The 16811-nt window shown below is 34.3% G+C and overlaps 1 protein-coding gene across 1 annotated transcript in view; it reads right to left on the minus strand.

Annotated features, from left to right (window-relative positions):
• The window catches only part of BRWD3 (bromodomain and WD repeat domain containing 3), a 122762-nt gene that overhangs the window by 51935 nt on the left and 54016 nt on the right, over positions 1–16811 (minus strand). The window contains exons 12-19 of the mRNA XM_024129476.3: positions 16556–16596; positions 13077–13181; positions 11669–11822; positions 7765–7899; positions 6605–6733; positions 5073–5298; positions 2922–3089; positions 675–858 (exon numbers count right to left, since the gene is read on the minus strand). Coding sequence (XP_023985244.1) covers positions 675–858; positions 2922–3089; positions 5073–5298; positions 6605–6733; positions 7765–7899; positions 11669–11822; positions 13077–13181; positions 16556–16596 — 1142 coding nt within the window. The remainder of the gene's footprint in view (positions 1–674; positions 859–2921; positions 3090–5072; positions 5299–6604; positions 6734–7764; positions 7900–11668; positions 11823–13076; positions 13182–16555; positions 16597–16811) is intronic.

Consider the following 16811-nt stretch of genomic DNA (forward strand, 5'->3'; position numbering starts at 1 on the left):
TGTAAATAGAGCTGCAATGAACATTGTGGTACATGACTCTTTTTGAATTATGGTTTTGTCAGGGTATATGCCCAGTAGTGGGATTGCTGGGTCATATGGTAGTTCTATTTTTAGTTTTTTAAGGAACCTCCATATTGTTCTCAATAGTGGCTGTATCAATTTATACTCCCACCAACAGTGCAAGAGGGTTCCATTTTCTCCACACTCTCTCCAGCACTTATTGTTTGTAGATTTTTTGATGATGGCCATTGTGACTGGTGTGAGATGATACCTCACTGTAGTTTTGATTTGCATTTCTCTAATGATTAGTGATGTTGAGCATTCTTTCATGTGTTTGTTGGCAATCTGTATATCTTCTTTGGAGAAATGTCTATTTAGGTCTTCTGCCCATTTTTGGATTGGGTTGTTTGTTTTTTTGATATTGAGCTGCATGAGCTGCTTGGATATTTTTGAGCTTAATCCTTTGTCAGTTGCTTCATTTGCAAATATTTTCTCCCATTCTGAGGGTTGTCTTTTCATCTTGTTTATGGTTTCCTTTGCTGTGCAAAAGCTTTTAAGTTTCATTAGGTCCCATCTGTTTATTTTTGTTTTTATTTCCATTTCTCTAGGAGGTGGGTCAAAAAGAGTACATTTTAATTTACTTACTCAAAAAGAATATTACCACATTGACTCACCTACTAACCCCATTATTTAGTTCATTGACCACCACTCTTCTGCTCCATGCCATGAGATCTCTTTCAGTGGCCATCTGGCTTCTAGGAGCATTGTTATGCATTTGTCGGACACCTTCAATTTGACCACTACGTCGGAGTCCAATGTTTGGGGAAGAAGATATGTCCATATTTGGATTTCTCAGAGCTAAAACAAAAACAAAGGAAGGCACCACTCTCTTAGCAAAGGCACCAAACTCTTCCAGATCAGAGCTCTAAATAAAATAGGAGATTCAAAGACAGTACTGCTGGACAATATTGCTATCCCTTTTTTATACATTTTCTGTACCCCCTTTATGGTTTCTACAGTCTTATAGATAAAGCAGGCACTCAATAAATGTTTACTGTCTCTATAGCTCTTTTAATTTTTTTCAGAGGACTTTCACATCTGTCATCTACTAAATGCTCAGTAAATACAAAAGGTGTATTTAAAATATTTGGTAGATTCATAAATGTTTTTAGTACTAGTTCAGAAAGCAGCTTTTTATTCTAAATTCTACCTTTATTTAGCCCATTAAAAGGTTTTTGAATAGAATTCCAATAAAGCTTTAAAAAATAGTACGAAAAAATTTATTTAAAAAAATTTTTAGCTATCAAAATTTCATTTTCAAAATTGATAAGGAATGAAAGAAAGGGGAAATAAGCAATAGAAATTTTACTTTTGTTTTTAATCCTCCAGTAAGGTCCCTGTTTATTTTTGTTGTAATTGCAAATAAAACAAAAATGGAAACTTAAACATTAAACTTTTAAAATAAGCACCAGAAAAAAAAACAAATGAACATTGCAAAGAGAAGTCAGTGGGGTCCCTTTGACTAACAGCATTTCAAATCTAACCACAGAAACCTAGCATTGAAATTACTGACCTCTAAATCAGGGTTCTAAGAAATGTTTATGTCTTAGGAACAAAAAGCCTGGATATATAGGATTATCAGCCCACTTCTTACCTTGTTCCAGGTTAAGGAAAGCTTATCTGAGCTAGGTGCTCCAAATGACATGAACAAAGAATGTTTTTATTTTAATATTATGGGATACTAAAGAAATCAGGAAATGAGTAAAAGACCCTGTGAATCACCTCAAATTTAAATCACCTTATTCAATTCTGTGGACTCCAAAATGTCACAATACCCAAATAAATGACCTCAATTATGTAAATATAAAAAGAAACACATTTGCCAAAATCCCACATGACGACTGCATTTTAAACAGAACAGTTCTTGATAAAAGTAAAACTGACATAGGCTAAGATTATATAAAATTCAGATGCATAGACACATTTCATGTAAAGTGAAGGAAGACATACAATAGATTGGAATAATACTGGTAATTAGAATCAAACTTGTCAAAGTCCATTAAGAAGTTGTATCTGTATTCCCTAAGAAGAGGGCTTCTTGTCTTCCAGTGTATTTTTGTAAACTCGAGAGACGATGATATGTTGCTTCCTTTTCAACAAAGGAGGGCAAATATTTTTTGGTATTAATTTTAAAATTTAAAGTGACTTTAATTTTGAAAACTTTTAGGTTGGTTCCCTTAGAAGGGGCTGGACTTATTGTAGCACCTTGCTTATTAGAACAAAAGTAAAGACTGCAAATATATAACTGAGTTAACAGAAAACAGTATATTAAAATACACCATCTGTGGGCTTCCCTGGTGGCGCAGTGGTTAGGAATCTGCCTGCCAATGCAGGGGATGCGTGTTCGAGCCCTGGTCCAGGAGGATCCCACATGCCACGGAGCAACTAAGCCCACAACTCCTGAGCCTGCACTCTAGAGCCTGTGAACCACAGCTGCTGAGGCCATGTGCCACAACTACTGAGGCCCGCGCACCTAGGCCCCGTGCTCTGAAACACGAGAAGCCACCGCAATGAGAAGCCTGCGCACTGCAACAAAGAGTAGCCCCAGCTCACTGCAACTAGAGAAAACCCGCACGTGGCAACGAAGACCCAACACAGCCAAAAATAAATAAATGAAATAAATTTATAAAAACAAAATAAAATAAAATACACCATCTGTATTCCTTAGGAGATGCTAAATCACTTTAGCCCCAAATGATAATGAGATTATGGCACTTTAGTGTATCGTATCACAACTGTAAATTAACAAAAATGTTGCTTTTATGTAAAAACCTAAAATGTTCCTCACATGTCATTACTCTGTACAAGTAAAATAATTAAAGTACATTCATCATACCTTTCACAAATATACACATACTTACCACCATTAGCAGAATATGACCTATTAATTGGAAAATGTGGAACATCTCCTTCATTAATTAGCCTCAGATCTTGTTCTCTTTGTAACTCCCTGATTATTCCATCAAGAATGCTCTCATCTTGGTCATTGGTTTGTTGCCCAATTACCTGTTCTACTACTTCACCATCACCTTAATTAGACCAAAGATATAAAGCCACAAAATTATTTACATTTCAGTGTACCATAAATATAGTAAAATCAAGCTTAATCTATAAGTTTCTAGACAAATAGTTTTAAAGGGATTAAAATGAAAATAAAATGTATAGTAAACAAAATATTTTTTAAAGAACTTTTAAATGTCAGCTTGTGTGTTTAACTTAACCAATGTCCCCAAACTAGACATTATTATGAGAGCCTTCTCACCTTAAAGAAAAATTCTTAAATTATTAACTTAAAAATGAATTTTCTCTATAGAATATTCCAAGCTAAAAGTTGGGAGTAGAGATTTGAGTAAGGTTTTAGTAAGTTCAACTGAAAATACCGAAAATGCTTTGCATCTTTCGTGAGAATTTCCTTTCTGAAAGAAATCAATTATGGTCTTTCAAATATTGTCTCTTTTGATAATACCTCAGTATATTGATGAGTATAGAAATTATTTCTTATAATGAAATTCAACAATTACGTCTGAATAAAAACTTATTTACTTCTATGATCTTTTTCTTTCTTAAATACATCTTAGTCCTATTTTTCATCTTGTCCTCTAGTCAGATTAAATGGCATCTGGTAGAGTAGCCAAGTGATCAGGTCTTATAGGAAGTAAAATATGAATTACAGATTTTTTATTCATATGCTTTCAGTTTTATCTCCTATTAATATTCATGCTTTTCCCCCTTATTTAATAAATATGACATCAAAGAAGTAACTATTGGCACATGTGTAACACCATTTCATTGCTCTACAAATCTTTATGAGAGAGAACATAAAAAAGGATATGCAACATTTCATTCTAGAAAGGTCAAGTCTTAATTCCCTAGTAAGGATATAAAATTCCATTTGCAGGAGTTCCCTGGTGGCCTAGTGGTTAGGATTCAGTGCTTTCACTGTGGAGGCCTGAGTTCAATCCCTGGTTGGGGAAACATCCCACATGCCGCATGGCACAGCCAAAATACAAAAAAAAAAAAAAATCCATTTGCAAATAAATAACTCATTACCTCATACTTGTAAGAAAACCTACAAGTAACAAACTAAGGTATGAAGGCATTCTGGTGTGGGGGGTGGTGTGGAGGCAGTATACCTAAGGGAAATATGCCAACCAGAAGAGTTGCTTTAATAGAGCTTTCAATGTCTTTTTCTGCTACGTTCCCATCATGCATCACACTCATCATTGCTTCTTCAATATCCTCCAAGATTGAGTGTTATTTAAACACTCAGCATCCCCCACCCCAAAACTCAATAATTCTTTACATTTCAGACATGAGGATGGGTAAACAGCCACTTCCCAGTTTGTAGTTCTTGAAATTTCCTCTTCTTCAGTCCATTAACTATGTACTCTCAAATTAAAATACTAATACGGGCTTCCCTGGTGGCGCAGTGGTTGCGCGTCTGCCTGCCGATGCAGGGGAACCGGGTTCGCGCCCCGGTCTGGGAGGATCCCACGTGCCGCGGAGCGGCTGGGCCCGTGAGCCATGGCTGCTGAGCCTGCGCGTCCGGAGCCTGTGCTCCGCAACGGGAGAGGCCACAGCAGAGGGAGGCCCGCATACCACAAAAAAAAATAAATAAATAAAATAAAATACTAATACTATGAGCAGTGGAATTTCACCAATTATAAAAGCTTGACACATTAAAGTTAGTACATTTAATCATCACTAGAAGTCAATGCTATAAACAACAGGATCATACATATGTTCAGGGTTCTAAGAAAGCAGGTCAACGCATTCTCTGTTTGAGTGTACTCTTGTTTGTCCTAGTCCATTTATCTGTGTCCAGGTGAGATAAACAGTGTAAAAGTACTCTGGTAAGATAAAAAGTTCTATGCAACTGAAAATTAATAAAGTATTAGGTAAAATATAGTATAACCTACTACAGTGTTTAGCATGGGGATATATTATAGAGAGAACAGGAGCAAGTATAACATTTTGCAAAATGTTTTAATTTAATTTTGTAGAGAACATACCATTAGCCACATATCCCAGCTGTGGTATAAGCTGTTCATCTTTACAATTTTCCCGTCCTGGTACTAGCCTTTGGAATTTTGTGGGATGAGGATTTCCATCAACATCCACCAAGAATGGGGGAGGCATGAGATGAGGAGCTTGTTGGGTTTGTTCATCCAATACATAGTTGTTGGCATCACGGATAAGAGGTCGATAATCCGTATGGAAGAACATCTGATCTGGAATCTTTATGACAGATTTTCAGTATTTAATATGCACAGGAAATTTATAAATAAGCATTTATTTTCATTCCTAGAGCACATGTGTTTTTCAAATCAGACAATTTCTGCAGTATCTTTATAGTCCTCTATAGTCATATGTTCCCTTTAGGTAGAAGTGAATCACCTAGATCATAATCCTATCTTTTCTCTACAAAACTCTACAACCTATATTACTTTCTGGCCCTCCAATATCGTATTTTTCCAATTAGGATAAGAAGAAGCAAAGCAACAACATAGTAGATAAAGTTAGTTATTTTTTAAGTTGCAAAAAAAATACAAACTTTTATAACTATTTTTCTTGCTTATTTTTAATCAAATAAGAATAGATGGAGTATAATATAAATGGTGAGGCAGGTAAATATCAATTGCATGAAAGATACTCAAAGGTGATACAAGTATTGAGCTGAACTCAAAGATTCTAAGCTCTTTTCCAACTCCAAGATTCTATAATCTATCCTAAAGTCACAGCTACTAAAATATAAGAAAACAATTAAGTTAGCTTCCAAAGTATTTTAACAAGATCAATAATAGGTAAATTAGCCAAGCAAGAAAATAAGCATTCAGTCACCAGCTGTTTATTCCCAACTTAGGAAAAGTAGAGGATGAAATCTGGTAAAATTGTTCTCTTATTACACCTGAAAGGCAGTACAGAGAATATGTTCTAAGCAAAAGGATTTCCTAATGAATTTTTTTTTAATTTAAAAAAAAATTATTTATTTATTTTTGGCTGAGTTGGGTCTTCATTGCTGTGTGTGGGCTTTCTCTAGCTGTGGCAAGCAGGGGCTACTCTTCATTGCAGTGTGCAGGCTTCTCACTGCGGTGGCTTCTCTCGTTGCGGAGCATGGGCTTTAGGCGCGCGGGCTTCAGTAGTTGTGGCACGCAGGCTCAGTAGTTGTGGTTCATGGGCTCTAGAGCACAGGTTTCAGTAGTTGCGGCGCATGGGCTTAGTTGCTCCGCGGCATGTGGGATCTTGCCGGACCAGGGTTCAAACCCGTGTCCCCTGCATTGGCAGGCGGATTCTTAACCACTGCGCCACCAGGGAAGTCCCTCCTAATGAATTTTTATATCTACATCATCCTATATCTTAATAGTAATTTGAACTGCCAAGCTTTATGTTCTGTCAGTGATGAAAAATTTTACCAAAAAAGGTGACTTTGTTATTTTATATCTATTGACACAGAGTGACCCTTATTAACTGGAATACTTCAAATAAAATTTATGAATGATACAATAAAAAATTGCAATCTACAACAAAAATTAAATATACTAACCTTTTCATAGTATTTACTGCATCCAAATCCAAAAAGCAGCAAATGCCCATGAGAATCAGTGCAGGCAAAATGGTTTCCATCTGGTGAAAATTTACAGTCAAACACTGCACCATGGCCTTGACCTTCAATCTGAATTTTAAAAGAGTCACTTTAAGTTATCTTAAGAGGTAATTTTCAAATAATAAGTGGTCAATAGCTTCTGCTTGCTAATATCTTGGATTCTGTGATGCATCAACATTCCAATGTAGTCTCTGACTTCTGTAGCCAGAACCCTACTGTAATAGTAAAGCTCTAAAAGAAATTAGGGAGAATTTCGCATCAAACAATACTATCAATGTCATATCTGAAGAAGAACTGCATGAATGACTGAGGAGAATAAAAAAGACCTAAACACAACCAAATTGACAAAGGCACTCTCTCAGCAAAGTCAAGATATTATCTTCATATTTAAATTGTAATGCAAGTTTTAAAAGAACCATACTAAAATTAAAGTACACAAATCAATCTCACTAACACAAGGCAGAGGGTTACTATTAACACTCTGAATCTGTATAAAGCCTATAAAAGGGAGCTCAAAGGCCAACAATTTAGAAACGTTTAGTCAGAACTATTCTTCAGAAAGGAACACTAATATGGTGAATATGAGTATTCCCATCACCACAGGAGGGTGTTCTACTGGAAGAAGAGATGGCTCACTATATTTTTCCATAGTTTGTATGAAATACATCTTAGAAGTATCCATATCTCCAATTCCATGTGTGCCAAACAGCTTTCTGATTACTAACTAAGCTATATGGGGTTTACTAGAGACAGATACAATACAGTCACTGTTGTGATTCATTAATTAGGATTATAGTTTAAACATTAACTTTTTTTGTGATTTTGGTTAGTGTTAGCTCCAAATGCTTATTAAATTTGAGTTTCTAGAATTAAGAGCTGGGAACAAAAATCTGGAAAGTGCTAACACCACAATAACAGAGACACCCTGAAAGGCATAATTCTCAACTGGCCTTACTCTCGGGTCTTGAGTCATTCTCTAAGTTATTACATGGAATTAAACAGATGACAAGAGGTTCCTTGGCACTAAGTATACTTTAATTACCAAGTTGTCACATAAGAGAAGTCTGTTTTAATATCAACTAAGCATAGATTTCCCTTACCATGTTAAAATAATTCCGAATTTTGGTCCCCCGGTCAAGGTCCCAAATAAAAATGTTCCCATCATGACCTGCCGAAAGTATGATCTTTTGATCAAATGGATGTGCTTCCAAAACAAATACTTCATCATCATGTCCCTGTGACAAAATCAATGTTAAAAATGAAAAGCAACACTGAGTATCTGGCTTTTTTGGTTAAAAGATCTCAGGAGTATGCTATCAATCTGATTCAGATGAATTCATGTACACAAGTTTAACAGCATTTACTACATGCACGCTATTAGAAATAGTTTAGAGTTCCTTATAAATTTAAATGATGATTTCATAAAATATTCAATAGAGAGAAGACCTGAAAAGGTGTTTAAAATAAAGACAGTCCAAATCAGTTACAGTTCATTAACCAGGTCCCTGAAGTGGAATTCTTATTTCTAGGACTCTGCTATTAAAAGGTTACAAAATATGCGACAAACAGAATCTTTTATTAACACGCAATTCTAACACAGTGATAACAGACACACCTTCATTATTCTTCATCCAGCACTCTCTATCACTGGTATTCATATTGTATTGTGGGAGGCCCCATGATATATTCAAACAAGCTATAGTTTGTCCTTTTTACCTTTATCTACTTTATAGTTGAAGGTTTCAACTAATATGCTATCTGAAAAATGGGTTTGCTGCTAAAAAAAAATAAGTTTGAAAACCAATGCTCATATGTTTCCCTGACAATAAATCAAGGAATATCAGTATCTCTATAGACCTTAAATCAGGAGTCTGCAAACTATAAACTTCAAGCCAAATCTAGCCCCCGGATGTTTCTGGACATACAGCCTGAGAGCTAAAAATGGTTTTTACATTTTTTAACAGGTTGTAAAAAATGAAAGAATATGCAACAGAGACCATATGTGGCCTGCAAAGCCTAAAATATTTACTATCTGGCCTCTTAAAGAAGAAGTTTGCCAAAACCTGATTTAGATCATTGTTGATTTTCCTAAACTCCTGACTAGAGAGTACATCATTAACAACAGGCTCAAAGTCTTAGAAAAGAATGCAGGACATCCTGAAATTGGATTTCACTTAGGAACACGTCAGCATATTACACATCAGGGGCTTCTAGAAATGATCATATATTGTGAACCTAAAAAGTGCATTTTATCCCAAATCATTGTATACAAAAATAGAGTATCCTACCATATTACCATTATGGACAAAAATTTAAAAGTAACTTCAGAATGGCTCAAAATGAAAAGTGGAAGATGAGGAGGTAAAATTCATTACAATAAATATCATCACAAAACTTTTTCCCAATGACTACCAAAAAATTATTTATCATAACAAAATCTCTTGCTGAATATCCAATTTGATATAGTAAATACTTTCTCATTTTCCTAACCAGTAAATAATAAAATTACTCTGTTAAACTCAAATGATAGTGATACAACTACATTAGTGTACATTAGGAAAGATAGGCTTTTAAATAGGGGGTTGTATTTTTGGCCAAAATGACATAGTCACTGGGTCATGGGAAACAAAACCTAGTCAGCTTCAGTAATGTCTTAAGATTTATCATCTGCCCTATTTTTATTTATCAAGTACACCTCTATTTCCACCACTACCACACAATCCAAATTATCATCATGGCCCATCCTATCACAGAATCCTACAGTATACCCAGAGTCATTCTTATCTCATTCCAATCTATTCTCTCTACTCTATTGCTAGAATTACAGGGTATTTTTCAAAAGCAAAATTCACATGCTATTCCTTTGCTTTTAAATCTTTTCATGGTGTCCTGTTGGTCTCAGGATAGATCCTGCAAGACCTTGTATGGTCTGGCCCCTGTCCATTTCTCCAGTCCTATGGGGTGACACTCTTTCTGTTCTCTGTGCTCTAGCCAAAAATTGGCTTTCTTTCTCCTCCTTTCTACCTCAAGACCTTTGTACATGCTTTTCCCTCTTCTTAGAGGGACCTATCAACCTTCTCACATATGTAATTTACCAAATATTTATTGACCACACTGAGACAGAAAATAAACAAAAAAAAATACAATAAGAAAATATCAGGTAGTGATAAAAACTATGATGAAAATAAAGCAAGACCATGACTGGGAGGCTACTCTAGATTGTTTGATCAGGGAAGGCCTTGTCAAGGAGGTGACATCTACGCTGAGAGCTACAAATCTTAACCCAAACTTCACTTCCTCAGGAAGATTTTTCTGACCCTTCCAGAGCAGGTTTGGGCATCCTATTAGAAACTTGCTTTGCACTTTTATTTCTTAGCATTTATTTATTAAATGCTTGTTTCTTTTTTTTAAAATTTATTTATAAGCTGTAAACTTCAGGAGGATGGGGACCCTTTAATTTAACATTTACTCCTAACTCAATGGTTGGCACAGTGGATACTCAGTATTTGCTGAATGGAAGAACTTTACGCCCTAGTTAAGACCCTGACATACAAATTGTTAACACATACAATATAAATTTTATACCAAAACTAAGCAGATTTGACTGTTACCAGGACTAAAAATAGTCTGTTCTAAAATTTCTTCATTAAAATTCACTGGAAACAGATGACCCATGAGTCAGCCCATGGGAAGTGTACCACTAAAGAGAACTCTAAATTAAGATATTTATTAAGACAGAATTTTATAAAACCAATGGCTACAACATGGCCTTTGAAGCTGTGATTTTTAGAGATAAAGACCTGTAGCCACTGGCCACATGTGGCTACTAAGCATCTGAAATGTGGCTAGTGCAAATTGAGATGTTCTATAATTGTAAAATACATACTAGATTTCAAAGATTTAGTATGAAAAAATGTGAACAATTTCATTAATATGTCATATTAATTACACGTTCAAATGTTACTATTTTAGATATACTAGGTTAAATAAAATATATTAAAATTAATTGTACCTGTTACATTTTACTTTTTTATTGTGGCTACTAGGAAAATTAATATTATATACATGGCTCATATTATAATTTTATTGGACTGTGCTGACATAGACAAACATTTCCTAGTAAGTAATAAAGCAAACAGTATAGGTTTTTCCACACATATTAATAGAAACTTGTATCAGGGAACAGGGAAAGCCAGAATGAGATAAGCATTGACTTAACAGATAAAAGGAAGAATCTAAAACTCCCCTAACACAGTGTTAGGGTTTTACTTAGGAAGGAGGACTTGGGAGGTATATGAAAGATCAACTGCAAATCCTCCCAAAATTAAACAAATCTTTAGAAATCTCAGAGGCCTTAGAAAATATTACCTCACATAGGCATCAAATAAGGACGATACTATGGCATACAACAAAGAAATGAGTCATGAGAATTGGTATCTAGTCCCTATCATTTACTACTGTGTAAACCATATGGCAATCACTTGGCCCTTCTGAAAGTACTTATGAATCGATAATTGAAGCAGATAAGAAATAGGCTTTTAAGTAGAGTTTAACTATGACAAATTCCTTTTTTTAAAAGAAAGACACCATTTTCTCCTACTTCTTCTTCTTACCTCCACTTCTTGCATAAACTAATCACCAAAGGTAGAATACAGGATACCCTTGTTAAAATAAAGTCAGCTCTACCCTTAAAATATTAACAACAAAAAATCCCAACTCATGCTAAAAACAAAATAACTTACATACCCTTGACCACATATGATAACATAATGCGTAAATAAATATCAGACTTGGAAAGGATCTTAAGAAGTTTTCATACTTGCTTTTAGCAGCTACACCATGTGCCATCCCTATTTTGTAGATATGTCAACAGAGGTACCTTGAATAATTACTTCTCCAAAGGACAGTAAGCCATAGAAAGTAAACTAGAACACTTAAATTTCCTGTCTTCTAGAATAATGCCCTTTTTGACCATTTTAATTATTCCAAAAATAGAATACTTACGGATAAAGTATGAAGAAGTTGGCCTGTGATAGAATTCCATACTTTCAAAAGGAAATTGTTCACTGCAGTAATAACTGTGGTATCATAGCGATCCCAGGCCACCATAGTCACCTTAAGTTTAGTGACCTTGTCTTCTCCAGATGGCAAATTATTCCTAAACAAAATGATTTCAGGTTCATAAATTTTGAACAAAGGTGCATCTAACATAGCAAATTATGGCAAAAATCTCTCCAGGAGCATGCAACTTTTTAAATTAAAAACTCCTAAACTGGGCTTCCCTGGTGGCGCAGTGGTTGAGAGTCCGCCTGCCGATGCAAGGGACACGAGTTCGTGCCCCGGTCCGGGAAGATCCCACATGACGCGGAGCGGCTGGGCCCGTGAGCCATGGCCGCTGAGCCTGCACGTCCGGAGCCTGTGCTCCGCAACGGGAGAGGCCACAACAGTGAGAGGTCCGCGAACCGAAAAAAAAAAAAAAAAAAGACTCCTAAACTATACTTTTAACTATTTATGAAATAAAATAATAAGAGTAACACATAGGGCAATACCCATACGCTTATTTTAGGGAGGAAAAAAAACACAAAATGACAAAAATTTTATCGTTAGTTACATGCAAACAACAACAAAAAAGTGAAATTAGAAAGGAATATGCAGATACCTTGAAAAATAAAGTACAAGGTTAGATTGGCTACCAGAAAATATGAAGAAAACATATAATGGACATTTTATTCTTAAATATTCATTTTTGAAACTAAAAGATCTTATAAAAAAACAGTAAGAAATTCAGTAACTTTTGCTTTAATTGAATGACATTATCAGTAGCTGACTATGACCACAAAATTAGTTCTATATTGTTTTTAATGGGAAGGTAATTAATTTCCCAGTCATACCCTTAAAGGAATTGCAGTATCCTAAAGAGGAATTATATATCTTCCAATGAACAGTGAAGATGATGAAACAGAATTCTGATTAATTGTATTTATAATGTCAAGTAGGAATGTTAGCAATATGAAACATAAAGGTATCCTCAGTAAGTCAGAGAAATATCTAAACATACGATGACATTTAATAGGGACAATCCTCAAAGTAGAAAATAGTATAAATAGATATAAAAAATGACTTATACAAAATCAGGGCAGAGAATGATTATATGGGCATTAGTAAAGCACAGAGATCTTTGGATCACAAGAGAACAGAATTTTCAATGAGTCAGCTACGTTCCTATCATCCAATCTGTCCACCAACAGCAAAAGGCAATAGTGCTTAGAGACTACATACAGATGCAAACTTCACATCTACCAATTACCTCCAAATTAAAAAGATATTTATTTTCATTATTAAATAGAATTCAATAATGTAAAACATACTATACCGTAAGAGAACCACTAAAATATCTAACATCCAATCTTACCCAGTCATTTTAGTAGCCATATCTAGCACTATACTCTTCCACTCTTGTTGCTGATATTGCCAAATTCTTGCCGTTCCATCTCTACTTCCACTAACAAATCTTAAACTGCAAAGAAACAGTTAAAATATCCTTATTACCTTCCTCTAAAATGGAAATCACTATTTTTCTAATTATAAAAGTAATACATTCATCCTCATATACTTCTGCGGAGAATAAAAATGGTACACTTTGTAAAACAGTTTGGCAGTTCCTCAAAATGATAAACAGTACCATATAACTCAGCAATTCTACTCTCCCATAAATATACAAGAGCAATGAAAACATAAGTCTACACAAAAACTTGTACACGAATATTCATGACATTATTCATTATACACCAAAAAGTGGTGACAACCCAAATGTCGATCAACTGATAAATGGATAAACAAATTGTCGTATATCCATACAATCGAATGCTTGACAGCCACAAAAAGGAATCCAATTCTTATACATGCTCCAACATGGATGAATCTTGAAAATATTATGCTAAGTGGAAAAAGTCACAAAAGACCAAATAGTGTATGATTCCATTAATATGAAACATCCAGAATAGGCAAATCTATAAAAACAAAAAAGTGGATTAATGGTTGTTCAGAGCTGAGGGTGGAGGTGTAAAAAGATTGGGGATTGAAAGCTAAAGTGTATGATATGGGAATTCTTTTTAGGATGATGACAATGTTCTAGGGATATGGATTAAGAGATACAAACTACTATGTATAAAACAGATAAGCAACAAGGATATAGTGTACAGCATGGAGAAGTATAGCCATTATTTTGTAATAACCTTAAATGGAGTATAATCTATAAAAATATTGAATCACTATGTTGTACATCTGAAACTAATACAGTATTATAAATTAAATATACTTCAATTAAAAAATAATAAAATAAAATTGATCGTAGTGAAGGCTGCACAACCCTGTGAATATACTAAAAACACTGAATTTTATGTGGAAAGTATCTCAATAAAACTGTCATAAAATATATTCATTAACCTATAAATCTATCACTGTTCATAATTTAGTTTCTATTCTTTCAGACTTTATTAAAGACATATATATATATATATACTTAGATATTCCCCCTATGGAAAATAGAATTATACTACATATAATGTTTTATAATGTTTTTCTTTAATTTAAGTGTACAGTTTGACCCCTGAACAATGTAGGGATTAGAGGCACTGACCCCCACACTGCCACACAATCAAAACTTTGCATGTATATGTTGACTCCCCCAAAGTTAAATACTATCAGCCTACTGTTGACCAGAATTACCAATAACATAAACACTTGACTAACACTTATTTTGTGTGCTATATGTGTATCTACATATATTTTATACATTCATGATATACCTTTCTCTTAATTTTTTTGATATTTTTAGGCTACATGGTTTGTCTGAGTTTTTTCAAATTGTCACAAATCTCCAAAACTTTTTCCAATGTATTTATTGAAAAACAATCTGCATAAGTGGACCTGCACAGTTCAAACCTATGCTTTTCAAGGGTCAACTGTATTTTGTAGATATATTTCTATGCTTACAAATATAAAAACTACCATCACTTTCAATAAATGTTCAACAATACAGATGTATCAAAATTTATTTAATCAACCTCCTAATGATGAATATTTTTACTGTTTCCAGTCTTTGCCATTATAAATAATGCTGTGATGAATATCTCTATACACATCTTTGTAAAACCTTATATATATCTTTGCTGAGTCAAAGGGTTGGCACATTTTTTTTTTAAAGAAAGAAAAGCTTTATTCTGTCTCAGCTTCAGGTTTGGCCACAGATGCACACACAGGGAGCTGTCAAATCAATGACATTTTCCTAGTATAACAGTATAAAGGACTCGTTCATGAAGAATTTATACTCTCTTCCTGAATCTTTTCTCCCTTATATTCCCCCTTCAGGGTAGGCACATTTTGAAAGCTTTTGACATACTGACAAATTATTTCCCTGAAAAGTTTTTTTTAAAAACAATTTACAGTATCATCAAGGTTGTGGGGGAGTGTCTATTTTCCCTAAACCCTTGTCAATATTGGGTGTTCTCATTCTACAATATCTTGTCATTCTGAAAGAAAAAAATTGTTACTGTTATTCTAAATTGCATTTCTCTGATTATTAGTAAAATTGGATATCTTTTGATGTATTTACTGGCCCCATAACTAATTAAGATAAAATAATGTTTCTCATTTAAGGAAAAAGGCAAAGAATTAAAAAATTCATATACTCCTAGAATGAAAGAATAGTAGCTGTACAAACCTTCCAGTGTATAGCTCAGTAGGGTGCAATAAAATAACTTAAAAATTATTTTAAGGATTTTTCATTCCTAATAAAAACATCACTCTTTGTGGACTATCATTATTTACTCTCGCATTTAACAAAGATGAACACATTCATCATAGTAATCACCCAGTGTTTGAAAAATATTTAATAATAAAACATGGTCACCCACATAAAGTCTTTATAGACAGATAAGGATACAAATTTATGCTAAGTGGTTGAATTTTTAAATCTATTCTAGGTCAATTTGTAGGCCAGGGCAGAAGATTATCACCTTCTGGGGACCAGACATTTGAGAGGGTACATGAATACCTGTATATAATTTCTGAGTTTACAGACATCGGAAATTGTGTATTATATGAGTAGTAGAGACAGTAAGCGATACAGATGCTCAAAGGAAGACAAGACAGCTAAAATCTCAAGCAGTCAGGAAAGGCTTCAGGTAGGGTATGAAACTTAAAAGGAAGATAGAACTTAGAGAAGAAAAAGAGACAGGAGGGAGAAGGAAAATAAAAGGAAGGAGAGAGGAAGGGAGAGGGAGGACATAGGCAGGATAGAAAAGGAGTGAAAGGAAGTAGGGTATGATTATTTCTGGTGTGAGGTAAAGTATAAGTAGAAGAATGGATAAGAGAATGTACATGGGATGTAATAATAATGATGACTAAATCAATTGGGCTGGATCTAAGTATTTAAATGGGGAATAGTAGATAAGAAAAGAATGTAGGTCTAAGTCAAGCTGAAGAGAATTCTGAATGCCAGGCTAAAACATTTGAATTTGATAAACAAAGAGAAAACACTAAAGATTTCTGAACAGGGCAATGTTAATCTGACAGAGATGGACAAGATACCTTTAGAAGGGAAAAGAAAACTGAAGGTAATGGGTCAAATAATGGAATTCTTGACTAAGATGGGTGATAACAGAAATGGAAAAAGGAAAATCACTAGTAAAGGAAGAACTGATAGACTATGGCTACTACTTGGATGGGAGCTTAGAAGAGCTGGGGTAAGAATGTCATCAAAGACAGACAAGGGCTTTCAGCCTAAGTGACTGGACAGAAAAAAAAATGTAGTAGAAGTAGTGTTTTCTGAAGAAATACAGGTAAAATATGTGAAACATCTGTTTATACAGATATGTACTACATAGTTACCTGTCTCCATTGTTACAGAACTGAACAGCAACAACCTTGTCCTAAAACATAAAACAATAGATTTTTGGTTAGAATTAATTTATTTTTAAAACGAATAAAGTACTCTTCCCGTCATATTCACATATGAAAGTATCATGGAGTAGATTTTTTAATGCTATAATTTTCTTTAAAAAAACCCTCTAATTTTCTTTAAAAAATTAATGAAGGCTGAAACAATACATTAACTAAGGAGGAATACTTATCAGCAGTAATTTGA

The sequence above is a fragment of the Physeter macrocephalus genome, chromosome 21, assembly GCF_002837175.3.
Source record: "Physeter macrocephalus isolate SW-GA chromosome 21, ASM283717v5, whole genome shotgun sequence".
Classification (NCBI taxonomy): domain Eukaryota; kingdom Metazoa; phylum Chordata; class Mammalia; order Artiodactyla; family Physeteridae; genus Physeter; species Physeter macrocephalus.